Source organism: Diabrotica virgifera, chromosome 4, assembly GCF_917563875.1.
Source record: "Diabrotica virgifera virgifera chromosome 4, PGI_DIABVI_V3a".
NCBI classification, from domain to species: Eukaryota; Metazoa; Arthropoda; class Insecta; order Coleoptera; family Chrysomelidae; genus Diabrotica; species Diabrotica virgifera.
The window spans coordinates 2,378,901-2,400,909 of record NC_065446.1 but is presented as its reverse complement, the minus strand read 5'-3'; the positions used below and the strand labels follow the sequence as shown (position 1 = coordinate 2,400,909).

Sequence of the window (22,009 nt, the reverse complement as noted above, 5' to 3'; positions counted from 1 at the left end):
AGAAAGCACACATCCCTGTCTGACTCCAGTAAGTACGTCAAGGTAGAAAGTAACTTTATATTAAAGTTACAATTATAAACTTTCCACGGTATTTTGTTAAAAGACCGATTTAGAGTTTCTTGCTTTATATACAAAATCAGAAAAAATAGGTAATCTTTCAATCCATCTCCTCTATCTTTTCTTCTTATTTTCTCCTATTAACTCTATCCTGTACTTGTTTGGCTTCGGAGAATGAGTAACTAATCATGTCCTTTATTTGGTTCGATCATCGTACTAGAGATCTTCGTCTGGATCTTTTGCCCGCTACGTTGCCTTCAACTATCATTCGTTCCATGCAATTTGAATCGATACCCAGTAGATAAATAGCAGGATCACTCAATAGAAGGATCACTCTATTTTTACGATTCGTAAAATGCCTTAATCATCATCATCAGGGCGTTACAGCTCTTTATGAGCCAACGCCTTCTTCAGAACAATCCTCCATTCGCCCCTGTCTCTGGCAACTCTTCTCCATGCTCTAATTCCAATAGATTTTAAATCAGTTTCTATATGTTGTCTTGGTACCTAAGTCTTTGTCTCCCTCTTGCTCGTTGTCGCATCGGCCCTCTTCGGTCAAAAACTTTTTTCTTACTATGGCATCTTCCTCTCGACTGATTACATGCCCTATACGTCTAAGACGTGCTACCTTAATTAATTTTGCAACACTTGTATTCAACTCAAAGTTGTAACGCCTGAGCCACAAACCTTGTTCTTTTATCTCTCCATATTATATTCATCTTAGGATTTTTCGCTCGAAACGTTTGAGCAGTTCTTGGTCATGGTCATTCTGTGTAGTGACCAAATTTCTGAACCATATGTTAGCACTGGTCTTAGTGTTTTATAGACGGTCAATTTAAATTTTCTATTTAGTTTTGAGGCCATCTGTCTTCTGAAGCCATAGTAACACCTATTGGCGAGCACTATTCTCATTGTGAAGTAAAATGCCTAATTAATACATAGATATTATTTAATTCTTCTTCTTCTTGTGCCATTCCTATCGGAGATTGGAAATCATCAAGACTCTTCTGACACTGTTTACAGCTGACCTAAAGAGTTCATTAGTGGTGCAGCTAAACCACTCTCTCAAATTCCGCAACCCTGACATCCTTCTACGGCCTGGATTCCGTTTTCCTTCTATTTTTCCTTGCATTATATTTTGAAGTATTGCGTATTTTTATGTCCTCTCATCAGGTGACCCAAATATTCGAGTTTTCTCGAATTATTTAATTAACTAAACTTAATTGGTTTTAGAATGGTTTGTTCACATGCATCCATAAATACTACAGCGTTGAGGAATGGCAATCTTTTGCCAAGGAAAACCCAGACTGCTTGAAGAACGTAGCTGCCAGTTCAGGAATGTCAGATGCCGACTTCATTAGACTGTCAGATATTTTGAACGCCGTACCCGGTGTTACGTTCATCTGTTTAGATGTAGCCAATGGTTATTCCCAGCATTTCGTGGACTACGTTAGAAGAGTTAGATCGGCTTTCCCCAACCATACCATCATTGTAAGTACTAGGATGAGTATAATGAACATAAATATTAATGATTTCCTTTCTGTTGAAAAGTTTCTAGACGTTTCGATAAAATATCACTAGTCATTTTCTATGTTACGTTTGAGATTTTCGTCAAAATTAACCTCTTTCGTGAATGTGTCTATATAGACCAGTAAGGATCTGTGAAAAAACGTCTATTTTTGGATGTGAAAGGTGGCATTCTGATTTTTGCAGATAAAGTTAGGTGACACCTTCAGTAATAATAATTGACTTATGCTCCTTCTCAAATATGCCCGGAACATTAATAAAAAATTAAAATATTTAAAAATTTCGAAAAACGTCGATTTTTTTTCTGCTTTTTTTGCTCATAACTTTAAAACGATTCGTTTTGGAACAAAGTCGTACAGATATAAAATAAAGATAATTGAATTTTGTATGATATACGACTGGTCAAAAATGTCTTAACGTATTACCTTTTCTGCAATATAGCAATAAATACAAAATAAGGGGGCAAAATACGTCTGTTGTTATTCAATGTTTTTAACCACTTTGGTGAAACTTAGAACCTTAGTAATTCGCTTATAAAATTCTTTGTAACATACTTAAACCGTGTACCAAATTTCATTAAAATCGACCTAATATATTTTGCATAATAAATTTGCAATCTAAATGTTTTTAAAAAAGTTCAAATTTTTTAAAATCTTTCTGAACAAAAAGTAGACCATTTAGAAGTTGTCTAATTTTTTTACATATAAAGAGGTGCTCTACCTATCTAATACACTTTACAGAATTAAAATAGGATTATTTAAGGGGCCTCAGCAATGTTTTAAACTTATAAACAATTTTTTGGCTTATAAACAAATAGCTTTGTTTAATAATAAAAAAATTAATTTTTAGCAATGCAAATAATTAAAACAGGTATAATTTGACTTAAACTTTTAAATGCTGTCAGCAGAATTGCTATTTTATTTTTTAATCAAAACTTATTCGCGTTCAAAAATTGTAATTTTTCGAATTTTTGAAATTTCCACTGCGTTTATCTCGAAAACTATGCATCCTACGAAAAAACTTTTAAGAACAATTTTTGTTTAGAATTACCCAGGAAATACAAAAAAATGTTTTATTTTGCGAAATATCGATATTATGTAATTCCTCAAGTTCTTTGTTTATAACAATCTTATCGACATCCGGATCAACTGTTACCCAAAAAAATCGTGTTCCACGGCAAAAAATACATAAAAATCTTGGGTAAGTCCATCTAAATAAAGGAGCCCGTAGCACCCCCTCCTGGCCACAGGACTAATTTGTTTATAAGCCAAAAAATTGTTTATAACTTTAAAACATTGCTGAGGCTGCTTAAACAATCCGATTTCAATTCTGTGAAGTGCATTAGATAGGTGGAGTGCTTCTTTATATGTAAAAAAATTGACAAATCTTTGTATGTTCTAGTTTTTGTTGTGCAAGATTTTAAAAAATTTAAATTTTTTAAAAAAAGTTTAGATTGCAAAATTATTATTCAAAATCTAGTAAGTCAATTTTAATGAAATTTGGTGTACGGTTTTAGCATATTACAAAAATGTTCTAAGCGAATTGGGAAGGTTCCAAGTGTAACCTAAGTGATGGAAAATCATTGAATAAAGATAGGCTTGTTTTGCCCCCTTATTTTATATTTATTGCTATTTTGCAGCAAGGGTGATAAATTAAGACATTTTTAACCAATCGCATCTGATAGAAAATTTAATTATCTTTGTTTTATTCCTATACGACTTCGTTCCAAAATGAATCGTTTTAAAGTTATAAGGAAAAAAATTAGAAAAAAAACGAAATTTTTAAATATTTTATCTTTTTTATTAATGTTCCGGGCATATTTGAAAAGGAGCATAAATCAATTATTATTAACGAAGTTATCACCTAACTTTATCCGCAAAAATCTGAATTCCACTTCTCACATCCACCTAAAAACAGATCCTTACTGGTCTAATATTCTATTATCTTTTTCCGAAAAAATAAAAAACATGTGGTGCCAGGATTCAATTGGTTCACAGTGCTGGCCTCTGCAATTCAGTTTCCGAAATATGGGATTTTCTTGTAAATTTTGATATTGGCTTTTCTAATCTGTGCTTTACTTGCTCTTCTTCTTCTAAAATCAGGCAAGGCTCGTTAGTCTCTGGCATTTTATCCAAGGCCTTTGTACCATACCTTGTTTTTTCCTTAAACTCTAATGAGTCCTGTGGCCTCAACAAAGGCCAACAGTTTTTTTATTGGTAGTTTTAGGGTCCCAATCTGGTTCAAATCTCAGTTGATCAGGTAATTCCTACCTGACATCGCTTAGCACATTGCAATGGCATAGGATCTGTATCTGTATGGTAGTCTCTTCTTCCATTTCGCACTTTCTGCAGCATACTTCATTTACCTTACTTAGTTTGTATAAGTGATTTCTTAAACGGCTATGTCCAGTCACTATTTCAGTGACCATTTTGATCTCTCGTTTATTGAGGTTCATCAAATTGTTCGATAGTGTTTTCTCAATTTTCGTGATTATTTTTTCAGTCTGGATTTGCCCTTTAGTGGCTCTCCATTTCTTTTGATCATTCCTTATCAGCCATTTCTGAACCTCGTTTTTCATAGCAACTTTAGTGATGCCACCGAAAGGTTCTGAGCCTTCAAAGATATCTCCCGAGCCTTGTTTGGTAAATATAGCTGCTCGTTCGTTTCATGTACCCTTGATGATCAGGCGCCCCTATAAAGGCACTTTATTGTCTTTTGTCGGGTTGTTAAGGAGATATTTGCAGTTCCTTACCAGATTTTATTTGGTGAGTGGGTTATTTCTGACAGAATAACCGCTTATTAGAACAGGTGTGGAAGAGAATAATAAAGTCCATGTGAAAGTAGGATTGCACCAGGGCTGATGCTTTTACTGCGGTTACTATTCACTTCCATGTTGCGTGTAGGTTTAGAATGTCATTTTTCATTAACCTAGTTTGATATTATTTTTTTTTTCTTTCGATTGAATGCATTTTAATGTACAGATGAAGTGGCACTTTTGAAAACTCATCTGATTTTTCATTATTTATATTTTTTGTTCATTAATATATTTTATTCTCCCAGGCAGGTAACGTTGTCACCGGAGAAATGGTGGAGGAATTGATACTGTCCGGTGCAGATGTCATTAAGGTTGGAATCGGTCCTGGATCTGTTTGCACCACAAGGATGAAGACTGGTGTTGGCTATCCGCAACTGTCCGCTGTTATAGAATGTGCTGATGCAGCCCATGGTCTCCAAGGTCATATTATATCTGTAAGTACCTATGTATAAAGCGGCCCACACATTGCGTTATTGCTTGACAGTTTTGTTCGAACAAAAATGACGAACACGAGTTGCACAAACACTAAACACCTCAGTATTGTTTAGTAGTTTGTTCGAATATGAAACAAATTTATTTGTGTACAGTAGCGGCGGCGTTTGCCATAAAATCAAACATCGTCGTCGTCCAGGGTATTATTGTCATTACCATAATAAGAATCATCGTCATTCTCTACTTTTGATACACTAGAACGTGTGGTTTCGTTGTCACCATCATCCTCATAATACCACAGATTTGGTTACAGGAAACCCAGAAGAAATTAGGGAAGGCCTATGTTCAACTTTGGATGCAGAGGGCTGGATATTGAATCTGACTGATTATATTCTATCTGATATCATCTTGAAGTTCATCACTACGTCTTTCCATCTTTTCTGTATCATAAAACATGTTCCTAACAATGTCTTTTCGCCGCCACTTTTAAAAAATACTTATGCCCTATTTCTACTATTTCTGTACCTAATTGTTTTACTTCTGGATTAGGGGACAATTAGGCATCCTAATACTGAGACTCAAGGGACTCTCTAGAACAGTGTTTCCCAAACTTATCTAAAGCGCGACCCCTTTTTGTTAAAAAAATTGTTCACGACCCCCTACTCATCACCCAAACCAAAATAGCGACAAAAATAGCGTGCCTAATTTACAACTGATGGTTTCTCAAATTTTATTTTACTTTACTGTTTAAATTCAAACTAAATACATTTAAAAAATTCAACAATTATTTTAATAATTGCGATCTGTCCCACTAGTACACTAGTAGTACTTCTGCCAGACTAGCATTTACAATAAAAATAAATAATAAAAAGTCGACTGCACATTGTACACCGCGACATCTTTGTGTCTACATCGCAATAATTTTCCATGATATTCGCGAAGGCTCTACTCCTTACTTCGCTACTAGATGGCACTCTGGAACGTTCTCGTAGCCTCGTTTTGGCTTTATATAAGCGGCGATGTGCAATGAGACCTCAGTTCGAAACAGCACGTTGTGGCGAATGCAGCGGTATTAAGTAATGAGTAAATATTTTGCGACTTACGTATTCCCGTTTACGTATTTACGTCTACGATAAATTACAAATTATGGATAAGTTTTTAAAAACAAGTGCAGAACCATCTACGTCTGAAAGTGGCAGTAATAAAAAGAAAAACAGACTTTACAGTGATGAATATCTTGAATATGGTTTTACCATTATTTCCAGTAAACCACAATGTGTTATTTGTGGAGAAGTATTGTCAAACGAAAGCATGAAGCCATCAAAGTTACTTCGACATTTAAATAGCAAACATCCAGATAAAAAAGACAAACCCGTAGAATTCTTTGAAAGAAAGCTGAACGTCCTTCACAAACAGCAAGATACTTTTCAATTGGCAACCACTACTAACGAAAAAGCATTATTAGCAAGTTATAAAGTTGCTTATCGCGTTGCCAAAACGAGTAATCCGCACACAATTGCTGAAAATCTGATTTTGACAGCAGCTGTTGAAATGGTACATATAATGATAGGTGAAAAAGAGTCTGCAAAATTAAAAACAATACCTCTGTCAAATAATACTATCCAAAGAAGAATTAGTGATATGGCAGAAGATATTCAAGCGCAAGTTGTGGAAAATCTTAATAAATGCACGTACTTCTCTTCAAATGGACGAATCCACGGATATATCTAACTGTGCCCAATTTATTACGTTTGTAAGATATGATACAAATAATGGCATTCAAGAAGATATTTTATTTTGTTCCCCATTGAAGACCAATACCACTGGAAAATGTTTATTCGACAGTTTTGTGAAACGCACAAGTAAATATGTTATTGACTGGGGAAAATGTATTGCTATATGCACAGATGGCGCTAAAGCTATGACAGGACATCAATCTGGTCTTGTCGTCAGATTACAAGAAATAATGCCCAATGCCACATGGAGACATTGTTTTTTACATTGAGAAGCTCTGGCGTCAAAAGCTTTACCTCCTGAAATGGACTGTGTTATGAAATCCATCATTAAAGTTGTAAATTCCATTAAAAGAAAAAAGCTTTACAGACCCGTATTTTTCGAAAAATCTGCGAAGACATGGGTGCTATATTTCAAAATCTTCTTTATCACACCGAAGTAAGGTGGCTTTCAAGGGGCAACGTCTTAAAAAGAGTATTTGACTTAAGAGCAGAGCTTTTAATGTATTTGAAAGATGAGAAGTCCCCATATGAAAATCAATTTTCCGATCCTATTTGGCTTTTGAAACTAGGTTTCCTTGCTGATATATTCGAACAATTAAATATTTTGAACAGTAATTTGCAAGGTCGCAACATTAATATAATTACAGACACAGATAAAATTAAGGGGTTTATAAGAAAAATCGATTTATGGTCAACTTCACTTGACAAAAAGCAGCTCGATTCATTCCAGTGCGTTCAGGAAATTATAGAAAATGTATGTTACAGTGCTACAAATTTTGAACAAGTTTATGCAGGCATGCAAGTTACTTTGCTTAATTTAAAACAACAGCTCTGTGATTATTTCCCCGAAGAAATTCAAAACAGTTACGACAGTTGCAGATGGATACTGAATCCGTTTTTAGCCGATTCCTTTTAACATGCTGAAATACCAATAAACATGAAAGAACAACTTATTGAAATATCAAGTGATGGAATGTTGAAGCTCCAATTTTTTTTCCCAGAACCCGGACGAATTTTGGACCAAAAAGATGCAGGAATACCCTCAGTTGGCGAATGAAGCTGTAAAATGTTTGGTTCCATTTGTAACATCATATTTATGTGAGTTAAGTTTCTCGTCTATGACTGCCATTAAAACAAAAGTGAGAAATCGTCTCGTACTTGAAAACGATATAATTGTGTGTGTCTCAAATACACAGCCTAGATTTGAAAGACTAGTTTCAAAAAAACAGGCGCATGGGTCTCATTAACATTGTAATATTTGACTTTATTTTTTTCTTTTACGTTTAAGGACTTTTAATATTTAGTTTTATGTTTCGTTTGATAATTAATTGTTAATTTTTATTTACGGCTTTATTAAAATAAAAATACATGATTTAACAAAGTAGTGTTTTTGTCTTATTTTGGAAATTTCCGGCGACCCCCCCTAGTACCTCATTGCGACCCCCCAGGGGGTCGCGACCCACACTTTGAGAAACACTGCTCTAGAAGACACTTACTTGTCAGATCCCTAAATTGTTTTCTCCTTACAACTTCGCTTCTTGCTCCTGCATAAAGCTCAAAGTCGATGCCCACTACAACATTCATTAAGAGTACTGCAATCTATAACACAAAACACAAGATTGGTTCTCCAATCTCATTGCACGACACTCTGCTATTTAGGTGCACCACAGTCTCAACAAAGAAAGAGCAAAAAAGTCTGAAGATCTTCTTTATATGTATTGTGCCCTGAATTTAATTTTAAACATACTCTGAATTATTTTATTTTAGGACGGAGGTTGTACTTGCCCAGGTGATGTTGCCAAAGCTTTCGGAGCTGGTGCTGATTTTGTTATGGCTGGAGGTATGTTTGCTGGACACGACGAAGGAGATGGGGAGCTCATTGAAAAGGATGGAAAGAAGTATAAATTATTTTATGGAATGTCTTCAAACACTGCGATGCAAAAACATGCAGGTACGTTCATCAAAGTATATTATATAGACAACAAAAAGAGAAAAAAGAACATTCTCTTTTAGGTTGGAATACAGAATCCTTGGTAACAATCTATTGTCTGAGCTTTTTACAATTCGATACAATTCATAAAGTAAACAGGCCGATAAATAGCGGACATGGGAAAATCTACAATTTACAATCATCACCTGTCCGCTTATCTAGATAAAAATACAACAGAATTCTGCATTCTGAGTATTTATCAGTACTCCAATATGTGTAAAATAAAATGGATAGTGCTAATCGAAAGGGAACCAACCGCCAAAAGTTGATTTTGAGTAATTAAGGTTACAATAGATATTAGAGACTTTTTAAGGTATGATACCACGTTCGAAAGCTAATATTGGCCACTATTGATTTTTTTATAAGTTAACTTTTTTGTTTTTAGACAGTATTTTGGTGGTTAGTTCTTTTTCAATTATTTCAGAAAAACTATTTACTGTTGTAAATAGACCCATGAGATTCATATGGTTCTGTTTAGAGATTAAGAAAATCTAGAATGGTTCTTTCTAGAAATTTTACTTTACTATAATAATATTAGAAAAAAGAAAATACTTTTTAATTAAAAAAATGTAAATACTTTTTAATCAAGAAACCTTTAAGGGGATGGATACGAACTTTCGGCTTCAATGCTATTTAAATGAGATTCATTTTTTTTAATCCTGAGAAAACTAATAAGTATTTTTGAAAAATTTAAACGCAAAATGAAAGAACATTAATACCGAGGGCCGAAAGTCCCTGAAAACTTCTATAATGTTTATTTCAATAAATTACAGGGGTGAAAAACTAAGAGAAAATTTAGTGTGATTTTTAGTTTGAAATATCTCATTCGAAAAACGTTTTATTCATTCTAAGGGACTTTCGGCCCTCGGTAATAAAGTAATCTTTCATTCTGCGTTTAAATTTTCCAAAAGTACTTATTAGTTTTCTCAAGATTCGAAAAAAATGATTACATTAAATACATTAAAAATTTTGACAGGCGTCAAAATTTTGCATTTTGTTCCTTTCCACTTAAACTATAGAAGAATAGACATAAGAAATACGATATTTGTGGTAAAAATTTATATTTATTTACTTTCAAGGCAATAAAAAACTCGAAAATTTCAACCAAACATTAATCTTATGAAACTAAAACTCATAGTATAAGTATGGTTTTACCTATCTTTAAAAAAAATATATCTTTGGTTATTTTCTTATTCTTAATTTAAGTAATAGGAAATCTTAAAACTCATAAAATCAAACATTTTTAACAAACAAAAAAACTCTCTAAAACTAATCATACTCAAGTGTAGGAACGTAACTTTTCTTAATCTGTCTTTCGCAAAAAAATATCTGCGTTAATTTTCTTATTCTTATGATGAGTAATAAAAAAATCTTAAAAAACCCATAAAATCAAAAATTCTAAACAAGCAACAAATATTTTAAAACTAATATTCAAGTATAAGAATGTTGTGCTAAAATATGTCTTTCATTAAATTTCTTCTGCGTTCAAATCTAAGTTAGGCAAAGAACCAAATCCTTCAATATCATCCTCAAAATCCTCTACTTTTTTAATATTGTAGAATTGAATGGCAGCTTTTGAAAGAAACTAGAATAAAGACTTAATGTCTACAATAATATAAAAGGAACCAACCGCCTTACATGTCGTTTGGTAACAAATCCTGCAATAATATAAAAAGAACCAACCGCCTTACATGTCGTTTGGTTGAATATTTGCAATATTATAAAAGAGACCAACCGCCTTGCATGTCGTTTGGTTACAATATTTGCAATATTATAAAAGGAGTCAACTGCCGTACATGTCGTTTGGTTGCATTTATTGCAAAAATATAAAAGAAACCACTGCTTGGGTCTTTTTATATTAAAGAAAACTGCCTGTTTTTTCGATTGACGCTCGTGTCGCAAATAAGCGTGTTGTTACTGCCTTCTGGTCCCAATTAATTTCTTATTTCTATTCAAATACATATATTTTTGGTTTACCATATCGATGACTAAATCATAATAACTTGTTTATAATCACGACCTATCTTAAACGTGGTTACTGCTAACTACTACAATAATCATAACAATAAAAATAATGGTATCATATCATCGGGCGTTTACTTATATTAGAATGAACTTTTGCAACCTCACGCGTCGGCCTTGGTCAAGGGCGGGCAATTAATGATATGCTTTACTTTTAATCAAACATCTTTTGTACAGGGTGATATTATAATACCACACTCGGGCCTTTTTTCTACAGATCAAAAATTTAGCTAAAAAAGCTCCGTAGGCGTACGGATTTTTTTACACATATAAAGTGAGTATCTGGCTGTCGTTTGGTGCTATTAACTCATTTTTTGTCAAATGTCGCTCGGTTCCTTTTCGACTAGCGCTATCCAAATAAGGAAAGACAGCTTTAGATTAAATTCGATTCAGGGGCCACCACCATCGGTGAACATATGTTTCTTCTTTTTAGAGTCATCAGAACTGCCTGTGGTGTACCCTGAAGCGAACTAAATCTGCATGTTTACTAAGCAGAATAATAAATAATTATTTGCTGCTGGACGCATTAGCGACATCTATTCAAACAAAAGAGTAAAGAGAAAATTATCTTTTAAGTCGGAATGCAGGATCATTGGTAACAATGTACTGCCTAAGCTTTTTACAATTTATAAAGCAAACGGACAGATATTACTAAAGATGCAGAATTCTGTTGGATTTTTATCTAGATAAGGGGACAGGTGATGAATGCAAATTGTAGTGTAGATTCTCCCATGTCCGCTATTTATCGGTCTGTTTGCTTTCATCATCATCAGTAGCTCGACAACCCTTTTTGGGTCCTGGCTTGTTCTAGGATTTTCCTCCATTCTATTCTGTTCCTTGTTCTGAAGCTTAAGATTAATATTTTGTATTTTGACAACGACATCCGATGTGGACGTCGAAACGTTAATAAAATCAAAAATGAATAACCATTTTCAATTTCGTTGCAACACGAAACTACAGCCGCACCATTATTCCAGTTCAATCAGAGAGTGCAGCAAGCATCTCTACCGGTTTCGAAACTTGTTAGTCTCTCATCAGGAGGCACATATGCTGCTGATCCAACCGATCAAACCCCGGCGTGCAGTTACGGATTGCAACGAACGAAATGGCAGGGATGCCCTAGCGGCAACTGCTAACAAAAAAGTAAGTTTTCAATCTAATAGCACATAAAACAACATCGAAAAATGCTATTCTACATCGTACTCTCTGATTGAACTGAAATAATGGTGCGGCTGTAGTTTCGTGTGCCAACGAAATTGAAAATGGTTATTCATTTTTAATTTACATGTTTACTCTGATTGGAGTACCAAGGGAACCAATCTCGTTGGAACTTTACCGCGCTGAGCAGTTGGGACGTGAATTATAAATTGTAAAATTCCCTCATCTTCTTTAGTCTCAGCATCCGTATGGCTTGCAAATTGTATAAGCCTCGGAGGTGTTACCAGAGAAGGTTCCCATTGTTTTCAATCTGGTAGGATGTAGAATGACATTTTTGGATGTTGTTTTATGTGCTATTAGATTGAAAACGGTGTTTTTTGTTAATAAAATCATTTTTTGTTAAATTGTGGCTTATTTCCCATTTAGAATAGTTCTGTTCCTTGCTTTGTTTTTCCAGTTGGTAATCTTAAGTGTTTTCAGATCTTGGTCCACTTGTTCCATGTATCTAAGTTTGAGTCTTCCCTTTGACCTTCTCACTACTGGTGTCTGCCTCATTATATGTTTTGGTGTTTCAGTCTCCAACATCCGTTCAACATGGCCCATCCAGCGCAGACGTCCTATCTTTATGGATGTTATGACGTTGGGTTATGTCATTTTCTTTCACCCCCTTATATATGTATGTGCCTAAGGATTTTTCGTTCAAACGTACCTAATAGGTTCTCATCGCTTTTCGACAGTGTCCATGTCGCTGATCCTTATAATATAAGGACCGGTTTTATCAGTGTTTTGTATATTTTGCATTTGGTTGCATGTTGTTAGAAACCAAATAGATTATATTATGTATTGATTAGACAAAGATACAAGAACGCAATTATATCTTCAAAAACCTATCCAGGTGCCGACATAGGATCATATCACAACCCAGTAGTGACCAAAATTAGGCTCAAAATGAAAATAATAAAACGCAGAACAACAGATGTAAAAATCGATACAAGTAAACTAAGAAACCCACTCATAAAACAACGCCTGACAGATGAAATTAATAGCCGTTTAATGAATGTTAAAGAACAAATCCAGCAAAATACTGAAACAGAGACAAAATGGTTATTAATAAAGACAGAAATAGATAAATGTCAAAAAGAAATTCTTACACCAGCCAGATACAAAAAGAAACAATGGATGACGGAGGAAATCTTAGATTTAATGGAAGAAAGACGTCAGCATAAAAACAAAGATAATCAGATGTACAAAAATGTGGATAAACAAATAAAATTCAAAATTAAACAGGCTAAAGAACAGTGGTTAAAAGAACGATGCGCAGAAATAGAAGAACACCAGAAAAGACATGATAATTTTAACACACAAAAAAAATAAGGAATTAACTCAGATCAACAGAAAAAGAAAACCGGGAATACTAAAAGATACAGATGGGAAAGTTGTGTTGAGTACTAACGAAAAATTAAAGAGATGGACAGAATACATAAATGAATTGTTCAAAGACAATAGAACAGAGCAGATGGAAGTCGAAGTAGAAGATGATACGGTTTTGAAGATATTAAAAGAAGAAATTAAATCGGCATTAAAAAACAGCAAAAATGGTAAATCAGTAGGTCCAGACCAAATCCCAGTAGAAAGCTTAAAATACATAAATGATGAAACCTTAGACTTTATCGTAGAGTTGTTTAACACAGTGTACAAAACAGGAAACATACCAAAATAATGGTTACTCTCAACCTTTAGTGTTATCCCTAAAAATACAAACGCTAAAGATTGCAGTGAATACAGAACAATATAGTATAAATAAAAAACTAGAAGAAGGAATAGATGATAGTCAGTTTGGGTTCAGAAGCGGACTAGGAACCAGAGATACGTTATTTGCTTTTAATGTGTTAGCTCAAAGATGCATGGACATGAATGTGGATGTGCATGTTTGTTACGTTGATTTTGAGAAAGCTTTTGACAAAGTAAGACATGAAAAATTAGTCCAAATGTCAGTCCAAAAAATTAGTCCAGACAAAAAACATAGACAAAAGGGACTTACGAATAATAACAAACCTTTACTGGAATCAAAGAGCACAAATTGTAATAGATAACGAACTCAGTCCAGAAATTGAAACCAGGAGAGGAGTTCGGCAGGGATGTATTATGTCTCCATTACTCTTTAATGCATATAGTGAAGCCATTTTTGAAGAAGCATTGCTATCTCAAAGATAACCAATTTTATAAGAAAATCGTAACAAGTTCAACTCCCTGTATAAATAAAAATAAGCACAACGGCAATGGTTTATTAATGCCATATTTTTTATTTATTGTCAAAAGTTTCATAAATAATCGATAGGTATTGCTAATTTTCTTTATATTGAATACAGGGTGAGTCAAAACGCAATTACATATTTTCTCAGTAATTTTAAATGAAACTTCTAGCTTCAATCTTGCCTATCGGCTCTAGTAGACTGTACTTTATTCTATGACACTTTATTCATTTTAACAGTTGTTAATAATTCCATCTCTTTATCTATTCGTCTCAATTCCTCTATGTCGATCACCCTGTCTGCCCAAGGTATTCTCAGTATGGGTCGGTAGAAGTCTTTATCTTTTTTTATATTTGCTGTTTTTAAAGTCTACCCTTATAAAAAAAGACTATTTTATATCACTATCGAAAAGTACCATTACCACACTTGTAGGTACTTTAATTTTTATATAACATTCCCTATGTTTAAATTTATTAGTTTTCGAGGTATTTTCATTTTTCAGAGCAAATTATTAATTACGGGTTTAAATCTATCCAAATTTTAGGCAAGCCATGACTGAATTGTCTAAAACTGACAATTTACGATTACTGATTATCAATCTGTAATCAAAGTTGGTTACAATTTTTGGAATTACAATTTTAACAGTTAATACACCTACTAAAAATTCATATTTTATTCCTTCGAAACATGTTGTGTCGTGTATATAACAAAACCGTGTTATTATAAAAAGTACTATTTTATTATAGTGTAATTTTTGTAATTTTAAGCATTTTATATCGTCAAATTATTTTTATATTGTCTCCTATAAATAATAAAATCGTTTTATTATAAAAAAGTTCTTTTTTATAAAAGTGTAATTATTTATGTAATAGATTATTTATTTTTAGGTGGTGTAGCTGAATACAGAGCTTCAGAAGGAAAAACCGTTCAAGTTCCATATAGAGGAGACGTACAGACGACTGTTCTAGACATTTTGGGAGGACTTCGAAGTGCTTGCACCTATACCGGAGCTTCCAAGTTGAAAGAACTACCGCGAAGAGCTACGTTCATGCGCTGCACGCAACAACTCAACAATATATACAGTTAGCCACCAAATTAACTAAGTAAATTTTAGCTGATTTAATTTTACGAGAGGTTTTAGCCAAATGTTAAAAGCTTTAGTAGTTAGGTTTTACCATGTTAAAAACGCACATTTACAAAAGCCATATTATGTATTGTAAATCTTTAAAATGCTATGACAATATTAAAAATTCTGATTTATTAAGGTACTTTATAGTACATTTTAGAAGACCAAAAGTCTTCTAAAGTGTACTAGTACCTTAAGAGAAGAGAGTAATTGTGCGGTTCAAAGACTGTTTAGCCCATTGAAGAACACGACTGCATATACAGACAGTAATTTCCGTTTGTAAGTGTCTGCATATGCAGTCGTGTATGCGAATGGGTTAAAAAACAAATATTATGGTTTGGAAGGTGTTAAAATTTTTCGACTTTAAAATATAGTTCAATATTAAGCTTTTCTATAGCAGGCATACATTTTTATGAGGTTTCATGAGGTGCCCGAAACGTCTAGTTTTGGCTTGGAGTTTCAGTCAAATCTACGGTTATGTTATCTTTATATAATTCTTGCAATAAATGGATTTTGTAGGGTTTAAATAAATTCGTATGCAATGTGTGCAAGACTGAATAGTGATTTACATCATGTATTTGTGCAGCTCTGTTTGAGGATATATGTGAATTTTCAACGAATCTCTGCATTAAATCTAAAATTTTATTGTAATTTGTAACAGTTTTTGGTCTTCCTTTTCGAATGCCATCTTTTATTCGTCCAGTTTACTCAAAGAGCTTTACATTTTGTTGTACCGTAGCCTTTTGGAGAGGAGGATTGTTTGGAAGTATCGTTGAACAAGAGGAGAATTGTTTGGAAGTATCGTAGCCCCTCGTTAAAAAACAGTAATTCGTAATTTTTCATTAAAGACCATTTTGGATATTAGTGCACCCTAATATGTCTGCGTAGATTTTGGCATTGAATCCGACCATCACTTGAAACACCGTTGCCGTATCCTCTATTTTTTCATACTATCACGTTACAATTTTTTGTGATATTATACACGAGCGGGACACCTTCAAAAAAGCGCTTAGTTTTCGAGATACTGACCACGAAGGGGTGAATAGCTAATTTTATTCATACTTTATATTTTCGAGGGTGCTGAAAACGAAAATGAGGTTTACTTTGAATTTTATGTGGGGGAACATTGTCAAAATCGCAATTTTAACCTAAAAATAAAAAAAAAAATAAAATCACGTTTTTTGCGTTTACCTCGCTACAACTCTGTTCCATTTTATCTCTAAGGTATCATTTTATGCTCTAACATTTCTGAAGACAAAGGTGCCTGCTTCAAGTTTCTATTCTTATCCATGATAAAGGTTATCATTTTTTCAAAGCAAAAGGTGCGGATTTGTGCATTGCAAAGTTTAAGCGTAAAAGTTGTGTGACGAAGTTTAAAATTTAGCTTCTTAATCACGTTTATTTGAAAGTAGAGAGTACAAAGAAGTTTGCTGGTAAGTTTTAGATCAAAATGTTTTATAGAAAAAAAAATAGTGCAACTTTTAATGTCGAGATTAGAAATCCCCAATATAACGCTTATTTTTTGAGGGACAGACAATCCAGGTCTAATTTCTCACCTTTAGTACCATCCTTGGATTATAAGCTTTCATTTGACACCTCATTTGTCATTTTACCTAGTATAATGACGGAGAAGTAAACCTTCTTATTCTATTATTCTTGTAGGTACATTTAACATTGATTGAAATTGTGAAAGAAATGGCATGGCAACACTGTGACGCACAAACATAAAATTCAGCTGTGTTACATAGGGTGCACTAATATCCAAGATGTCGCTTTATTTGACCAGAATTTAAAACACATAAAACAACGGCCAGCTTTAGTTATTAATAAAATTGATTTTACAAAACTTTTCGATAAACCTCAAGCAATTGTTAGTTTTTTAATTGATCTTTAACACGGCTTTTAAATATATTTATTAATCGTATACAAGGTTTCTTTTTGCACATCTGATGGAACCATTACTTTTTATATAATATTTATATAATTTTTGTTTTACATATTAGTTTTATTTTAGCTAAGCCATATTTGGTTAAAACCTCATTCGAAGTATGGGCTAAATAGTTTATATTTTACAATTTCTAAATAATTAATGTACCTACCTGTGTTTATTAAAACTGACTGCAATATACCAATGTTCTGTTTATTTAAAGTAAAAATAATCACAATAATTTTAACTATTATTAGCATTATAATAAATAATACTTACAAAATTTCAACTCATCATTATCATCATCTTTGGCTGGACAATCTTTTGTGGATCCTGGTATACCAAACTAACGCATTGATTGGTATTCGAGGTGTGCAAGTACTTGGAAGGGATACGTGAAACGATCGTGCGCGAATAGCGGAGAAATATTGCAACTTTCTTAAATAATTCATATTGTCAATTGAAATTGTCAAATTGACGTACATTTCATATCTACTGACATTGAAGGAGAAAAATTATATGTTGCTCCACAATATTGATATGATATGCAATTATTATATAAAGGTAAATTCAATTAATCGTATTTTGCTTGCAGTACTGCATTTTAATAACTAATTTTATTTACTACATACAATTGTTTAAGTTTTCATCACATAACCTGAATCTTATTTTTTCTCCTTATTATTTTTTTTGGGTTATGGTCTTGACAATTATCCAGCAACCAGGACTAACGTAATTGGTAAATACAATTAAAAGTGCGAATAAAAGTGCACAGCGTAGAAATAGGTGTCGCTTTGCGCAACTTGCATGGTCCCAATAGTATTGTTCTCTTGTTACTGTCGTATGCGTCCGTGAAGTCGACGAAGAGGTGATGAGTTTCAATGTTATGGCGTCATCACATTTCGCTATATGCTACTTCTTATGCGGCTACGCTGTATGCGCCCAAATATGCGTTATGCGTACGCATACGCATCAAACTAATATTAACAAATGAACCCTAACCCCATCCTATGCGGCCGAATAAGGTGCATAACTAATAACACATAGCGAAGTGTGATACCTCCATTAAATTCATTTTTCTCGAGTATCTGTTCGATTGAATTAATCTGTTCTAATTGTCGATTTTTTTGGAGTGAATCCGGCCAGGTATCTTCCAATTATGTGTATTCATTGTGTAAGCCTGTAGCCTTTCGTATAAAATATTCGCTAGTATTTTGTAAGCATGCTGCATGATACCTCTGAAGGTGTCACTCTATACCTGGTCGCCTTTTTTATGTAATGGGCATATATCACGCCTTGAGACCATTCACAAGGCAAGGTTTCATTTTGCCAGACAAGAAGTAAAAGTTTATGCAGTGTCTGTAGCAGGGGATTGCCCCCTCAATTCCAAATTTCAGCTGCTGAAGCCAATTACATCAAATTTGGCCAGGTTGTGCTTTCGACTCTATCTTTGGAGTCATCTTTAATGCATTTTTCACTCACAGTTTTAGTGAGCAATGAGAAATTTTAGAAAATATATTAAATTATAATATTTATTACGTTATTTTAGGGGGGACTATATTTTACCCAAAATAAATAGCCAATTATAAAATATTTATTTTTTGGTCCATACTACGAAGAATAGTTTATTGTAATACGTACAGGGAGAGAGTTACGTGCTTAGCTTATGAAAGAAGGGAAGATATCTGTGAAGCAATTTATTTTATTATGTAGATACTTCAATCATGCTGGTCAGTGGCGTAACTTAATACTAAAAGCATGTCATGAACTTTTCGTAAAACTCATATTAAATTGTTAGTGTATCCTGCAGAAAAGGTATTTCCTATTGCGTTTTCGCTATTATGAAAGGCCTATTTTTTGCCTTGATTCTTCGTCACTTCTAGCAACGTCTACCTATATACTGATTCACAAAGCTTAAATCCATCCATAACTTTTTGTAGAAGAACTTGTTACCTTTTTTCTTTTATTTTCATTTCATTTTATTTTGGTTTTCATTTTAAAATTGTATTTATACAATATTACGTCTCCAAAATATATTTACAACAATTATGTGGCACAATTTAGAACAAAATAAGTTGTACCTTCTAGTGAATCCTACATTTTTAATATTGAATCATTTTTTTATTGCTACGCCACTGTCTGAGTGTGGATGATACATAGGGTGTTTACTTAGAAAATGCAGATATTATTTTATTTTTCTACTCTCTACTAGTTGTTTTTAGAACTCTTTTACGACGTATTAGTATAATGTAATGTTAATGGATTACCGTTGAAAGCCGATAAGATCAATCAAAAAAGATGTATTTGGTGATTGCTTTTGTGACTTTCTTGGGTGTGAGTCTGTGTTTTTAGTTTACTCCTACTGGTTTAAAAACAAACCATAGGTTATAAACAACCGGTTTGACAATTTTAACATTAGGTACTCATGCCAGATTCTTCTTTTTTGTAGCTGAGATATAACTAAACTGCATTTTCTGCGCAAATACCCTTTATCTAGTTACCTACCATTTTTTTGTGATAAAACGATGGCTATTAAACTGTATTAAATCTTATATGTTTTAACAAATTGTATGATTTATAAAGGAAATGAGGGTAAACTGTTAAAAAAAATTACTTATAATAGTAAAGCTTGTCACGCACGGGGAGCTATACTATACAGGGTGTAACGAAAATACAGGTCATAAACTTAATCACATATTCTGGGACGAAAAATAGTTTGATTGAACCTAACTTACCTTAGTACAAATGTGTATATAAAAAAAGTTACAACCCTTTGAAGTTACAAAATGAAAATCGATTTTTTCCAATATATCGAAAACTATTAAAGATTTTTTATTGAAAATGGACATATGGCATTCTTATGACAGTAGCATCTTAAGAAAAAATTATAGTGAAATTTGGACACCCTATAAAAATTTTATGGGGGTTTAGTTCGTTTAAGCCCCCCCAAACTTTTGTGTACGTTCCAATTAAATTATTATTGTAGTACCATTACTTAAACAAAATATTTTTAAAACTTTTTTGGCTCTTAGTACTTTTTCGAAAAGTCAGTTTTTATTGAGATATTTTGAATATTTGTCAAATCCACCACATATTTGTATATGGTTAAATACGATTATGGAGACTTGGTAATAATGTAAAAATTTATGTATGATTTACATTTTTAGGTATATTTTGAACCGTATTAAAAAAGAAGTCATATCTCGATAAAAGTTGACTTCTCGAAAAAATACAAAGAGGCAAAAAAGTTTTAAAAACATTTTGTTTAACTAATGGTATCGCAGTAATAGTTTAATTGGAGCGTGCACAAACATTTGGGGGGTTTAAAGGAACAGAACCCCCATAAAATTTTTATGTAAACATATTAAAAGATAAGCCGCAACTCGATAAAAACTGCCTTATCGAAAAAATACTAAGAGCCAAAAAGTTTTAAAAATATTGAATTTAACCAATGGTACCACAATAATAATTTAATTGGAACGTACAGAAAAGTTTGGGGGGGTTTAAGGGAACAAACCCCCATAAAATTTTTATGGGGAGCACAAATTTCACTATAATTTTTCTTTAAGATGCTCCTGCCATAAGAATGCCACATATCCATTTTCAATAAAAAATCTCTAATAGTTTTCGATATATTCGAAAAAATCGATTTTCATTTTGTAACTTCAAAGGGCTATAACTTTTTTTGTGTGCATATTTGTACTAAGGTAAGTTAGGTTCATTCGAACTATTTTTGGTCCCAGAATATGTGATTTAATTTATGACCTGTATTTTTGTTACACCCTGTATATCATATGTAATATGTTACATCTCAAATCGCTCACTATAGTAATGAGTGAGCCAGCATACAAGGAACTGTAATATAATGGTTCCGTGTATGCAGGCTCACTCATTAGCATAAGAGAGCGATATGAGATGGAATATATAAGATATAAAATATATTATATTGTCCTTTTCATGAACATTTTTCAGTGCGTAACAAATGATAGGAAAAAGGGTAAGTCCGTGATAATACACATTTATGACATTTATTCTAACATGACATTTTAGTTAAATCTGACAGTTGTCACATTTTATTTTCAATTTGGAATAAAAACAAATCAAATGTGTTTCTTGCATTTATAAAATGGTATTTTCTTTGATTTGTATAGTCTTATAATTTATACAGATTATATTTGTAATATTATTATCTAATTAAAAAAAATTATTTTTTTATTATGGCGCCATCTATCGAACAACTAGAATAACTAGAATAAATATTGTAAATGTCTGTAATCACGGACGTGCCTTTTTTCTGTCACATACAATTTAATGCGTTCGAAAGAAATCGAAAAACTGTGACGCACTGAAAGATGATCATGAGAAAAAGAATAGTATAGCTCCCAGTGCGTGACAAGCTTTATACCTATATTATTATAAAGTGGTTATAAATTCTTGCCATGAAAAAAACATTGTAAGATATCAACTATCACAGAACATCAAGCGATGACGCTGGTGTTTTGTGCTAACATGGTATAATATAGGTACGTTAAAAAATGAAGTTAAAATTCTTTGATTTTAAAAGTTAAAATTTATGAAAATAATGTCACTTGCCCTAGCAGTTGTAAGGATTCGATAATGTTGATTAACCGAAGGATGCCTTTTAGTATTTATGTGAAACAGTACGTTGTGTTACCTAAATAATAAAGCGTATGCGAAAGAGAGTATCATTTATTTTAAAAACCCTTCTCTTATTATGAATTGCATTCACACAGAAGCCGGAGATACAAATATATACTAGCACGATGTTATGTCAGGCAATGCAGTCCTTATGAGAGTTTTTAGAGCGGTGATGCCGATTTTATCAAAAATAATTTGTATTCGAACATTAGAAAGATTAAATTAAAACTGTTTTAGAAAGACAATCTACAATTTTAGGATTCGTATGCGTTTAAGTTTATTTGATGTACTATGGTTATTACGCATAT

At 32.9% G+C, this 22,009-nt stretch overlaps 1 protein-coding gene across 2 annotated transcripts in view; it reads left to right on the top strand.

Annotated features, from left to right (window-relative positions):
• The window catches only part of LOC114332993 (GMP reductase 2), a 69,561-nt gene extending 47,816 nt beyond the window's left edge, over positions 1–21,745 (top strand). For both annotated transcript variants that reach the window (XM_028282798.2, XM_050647926.1), the window contains exons 3-6: positions 1,291–1,548; positions 4,645–4,833; positions 8,335–8,518; positions 14,877–21,745. In XM_028282798.2, coding sequence (XP_028138599.1) covers positions 1,291–1,548; positions 4,645–4,833; positions 8,335–8,518; positions 14,877–15,076 — 831 coding nt within the window. In that variant the 3' untranslated portion in view covers positions 15,077–21,745. The remainder of the gene's footprint in view (positions 1–1,290; positions 1,549–4,644; positions 4,834–8,334; positions 8,519–14,876) is intronic.
• The last annotated feature ends 264 nt before the right edge of the window (positions 21,746–22,009 follow it).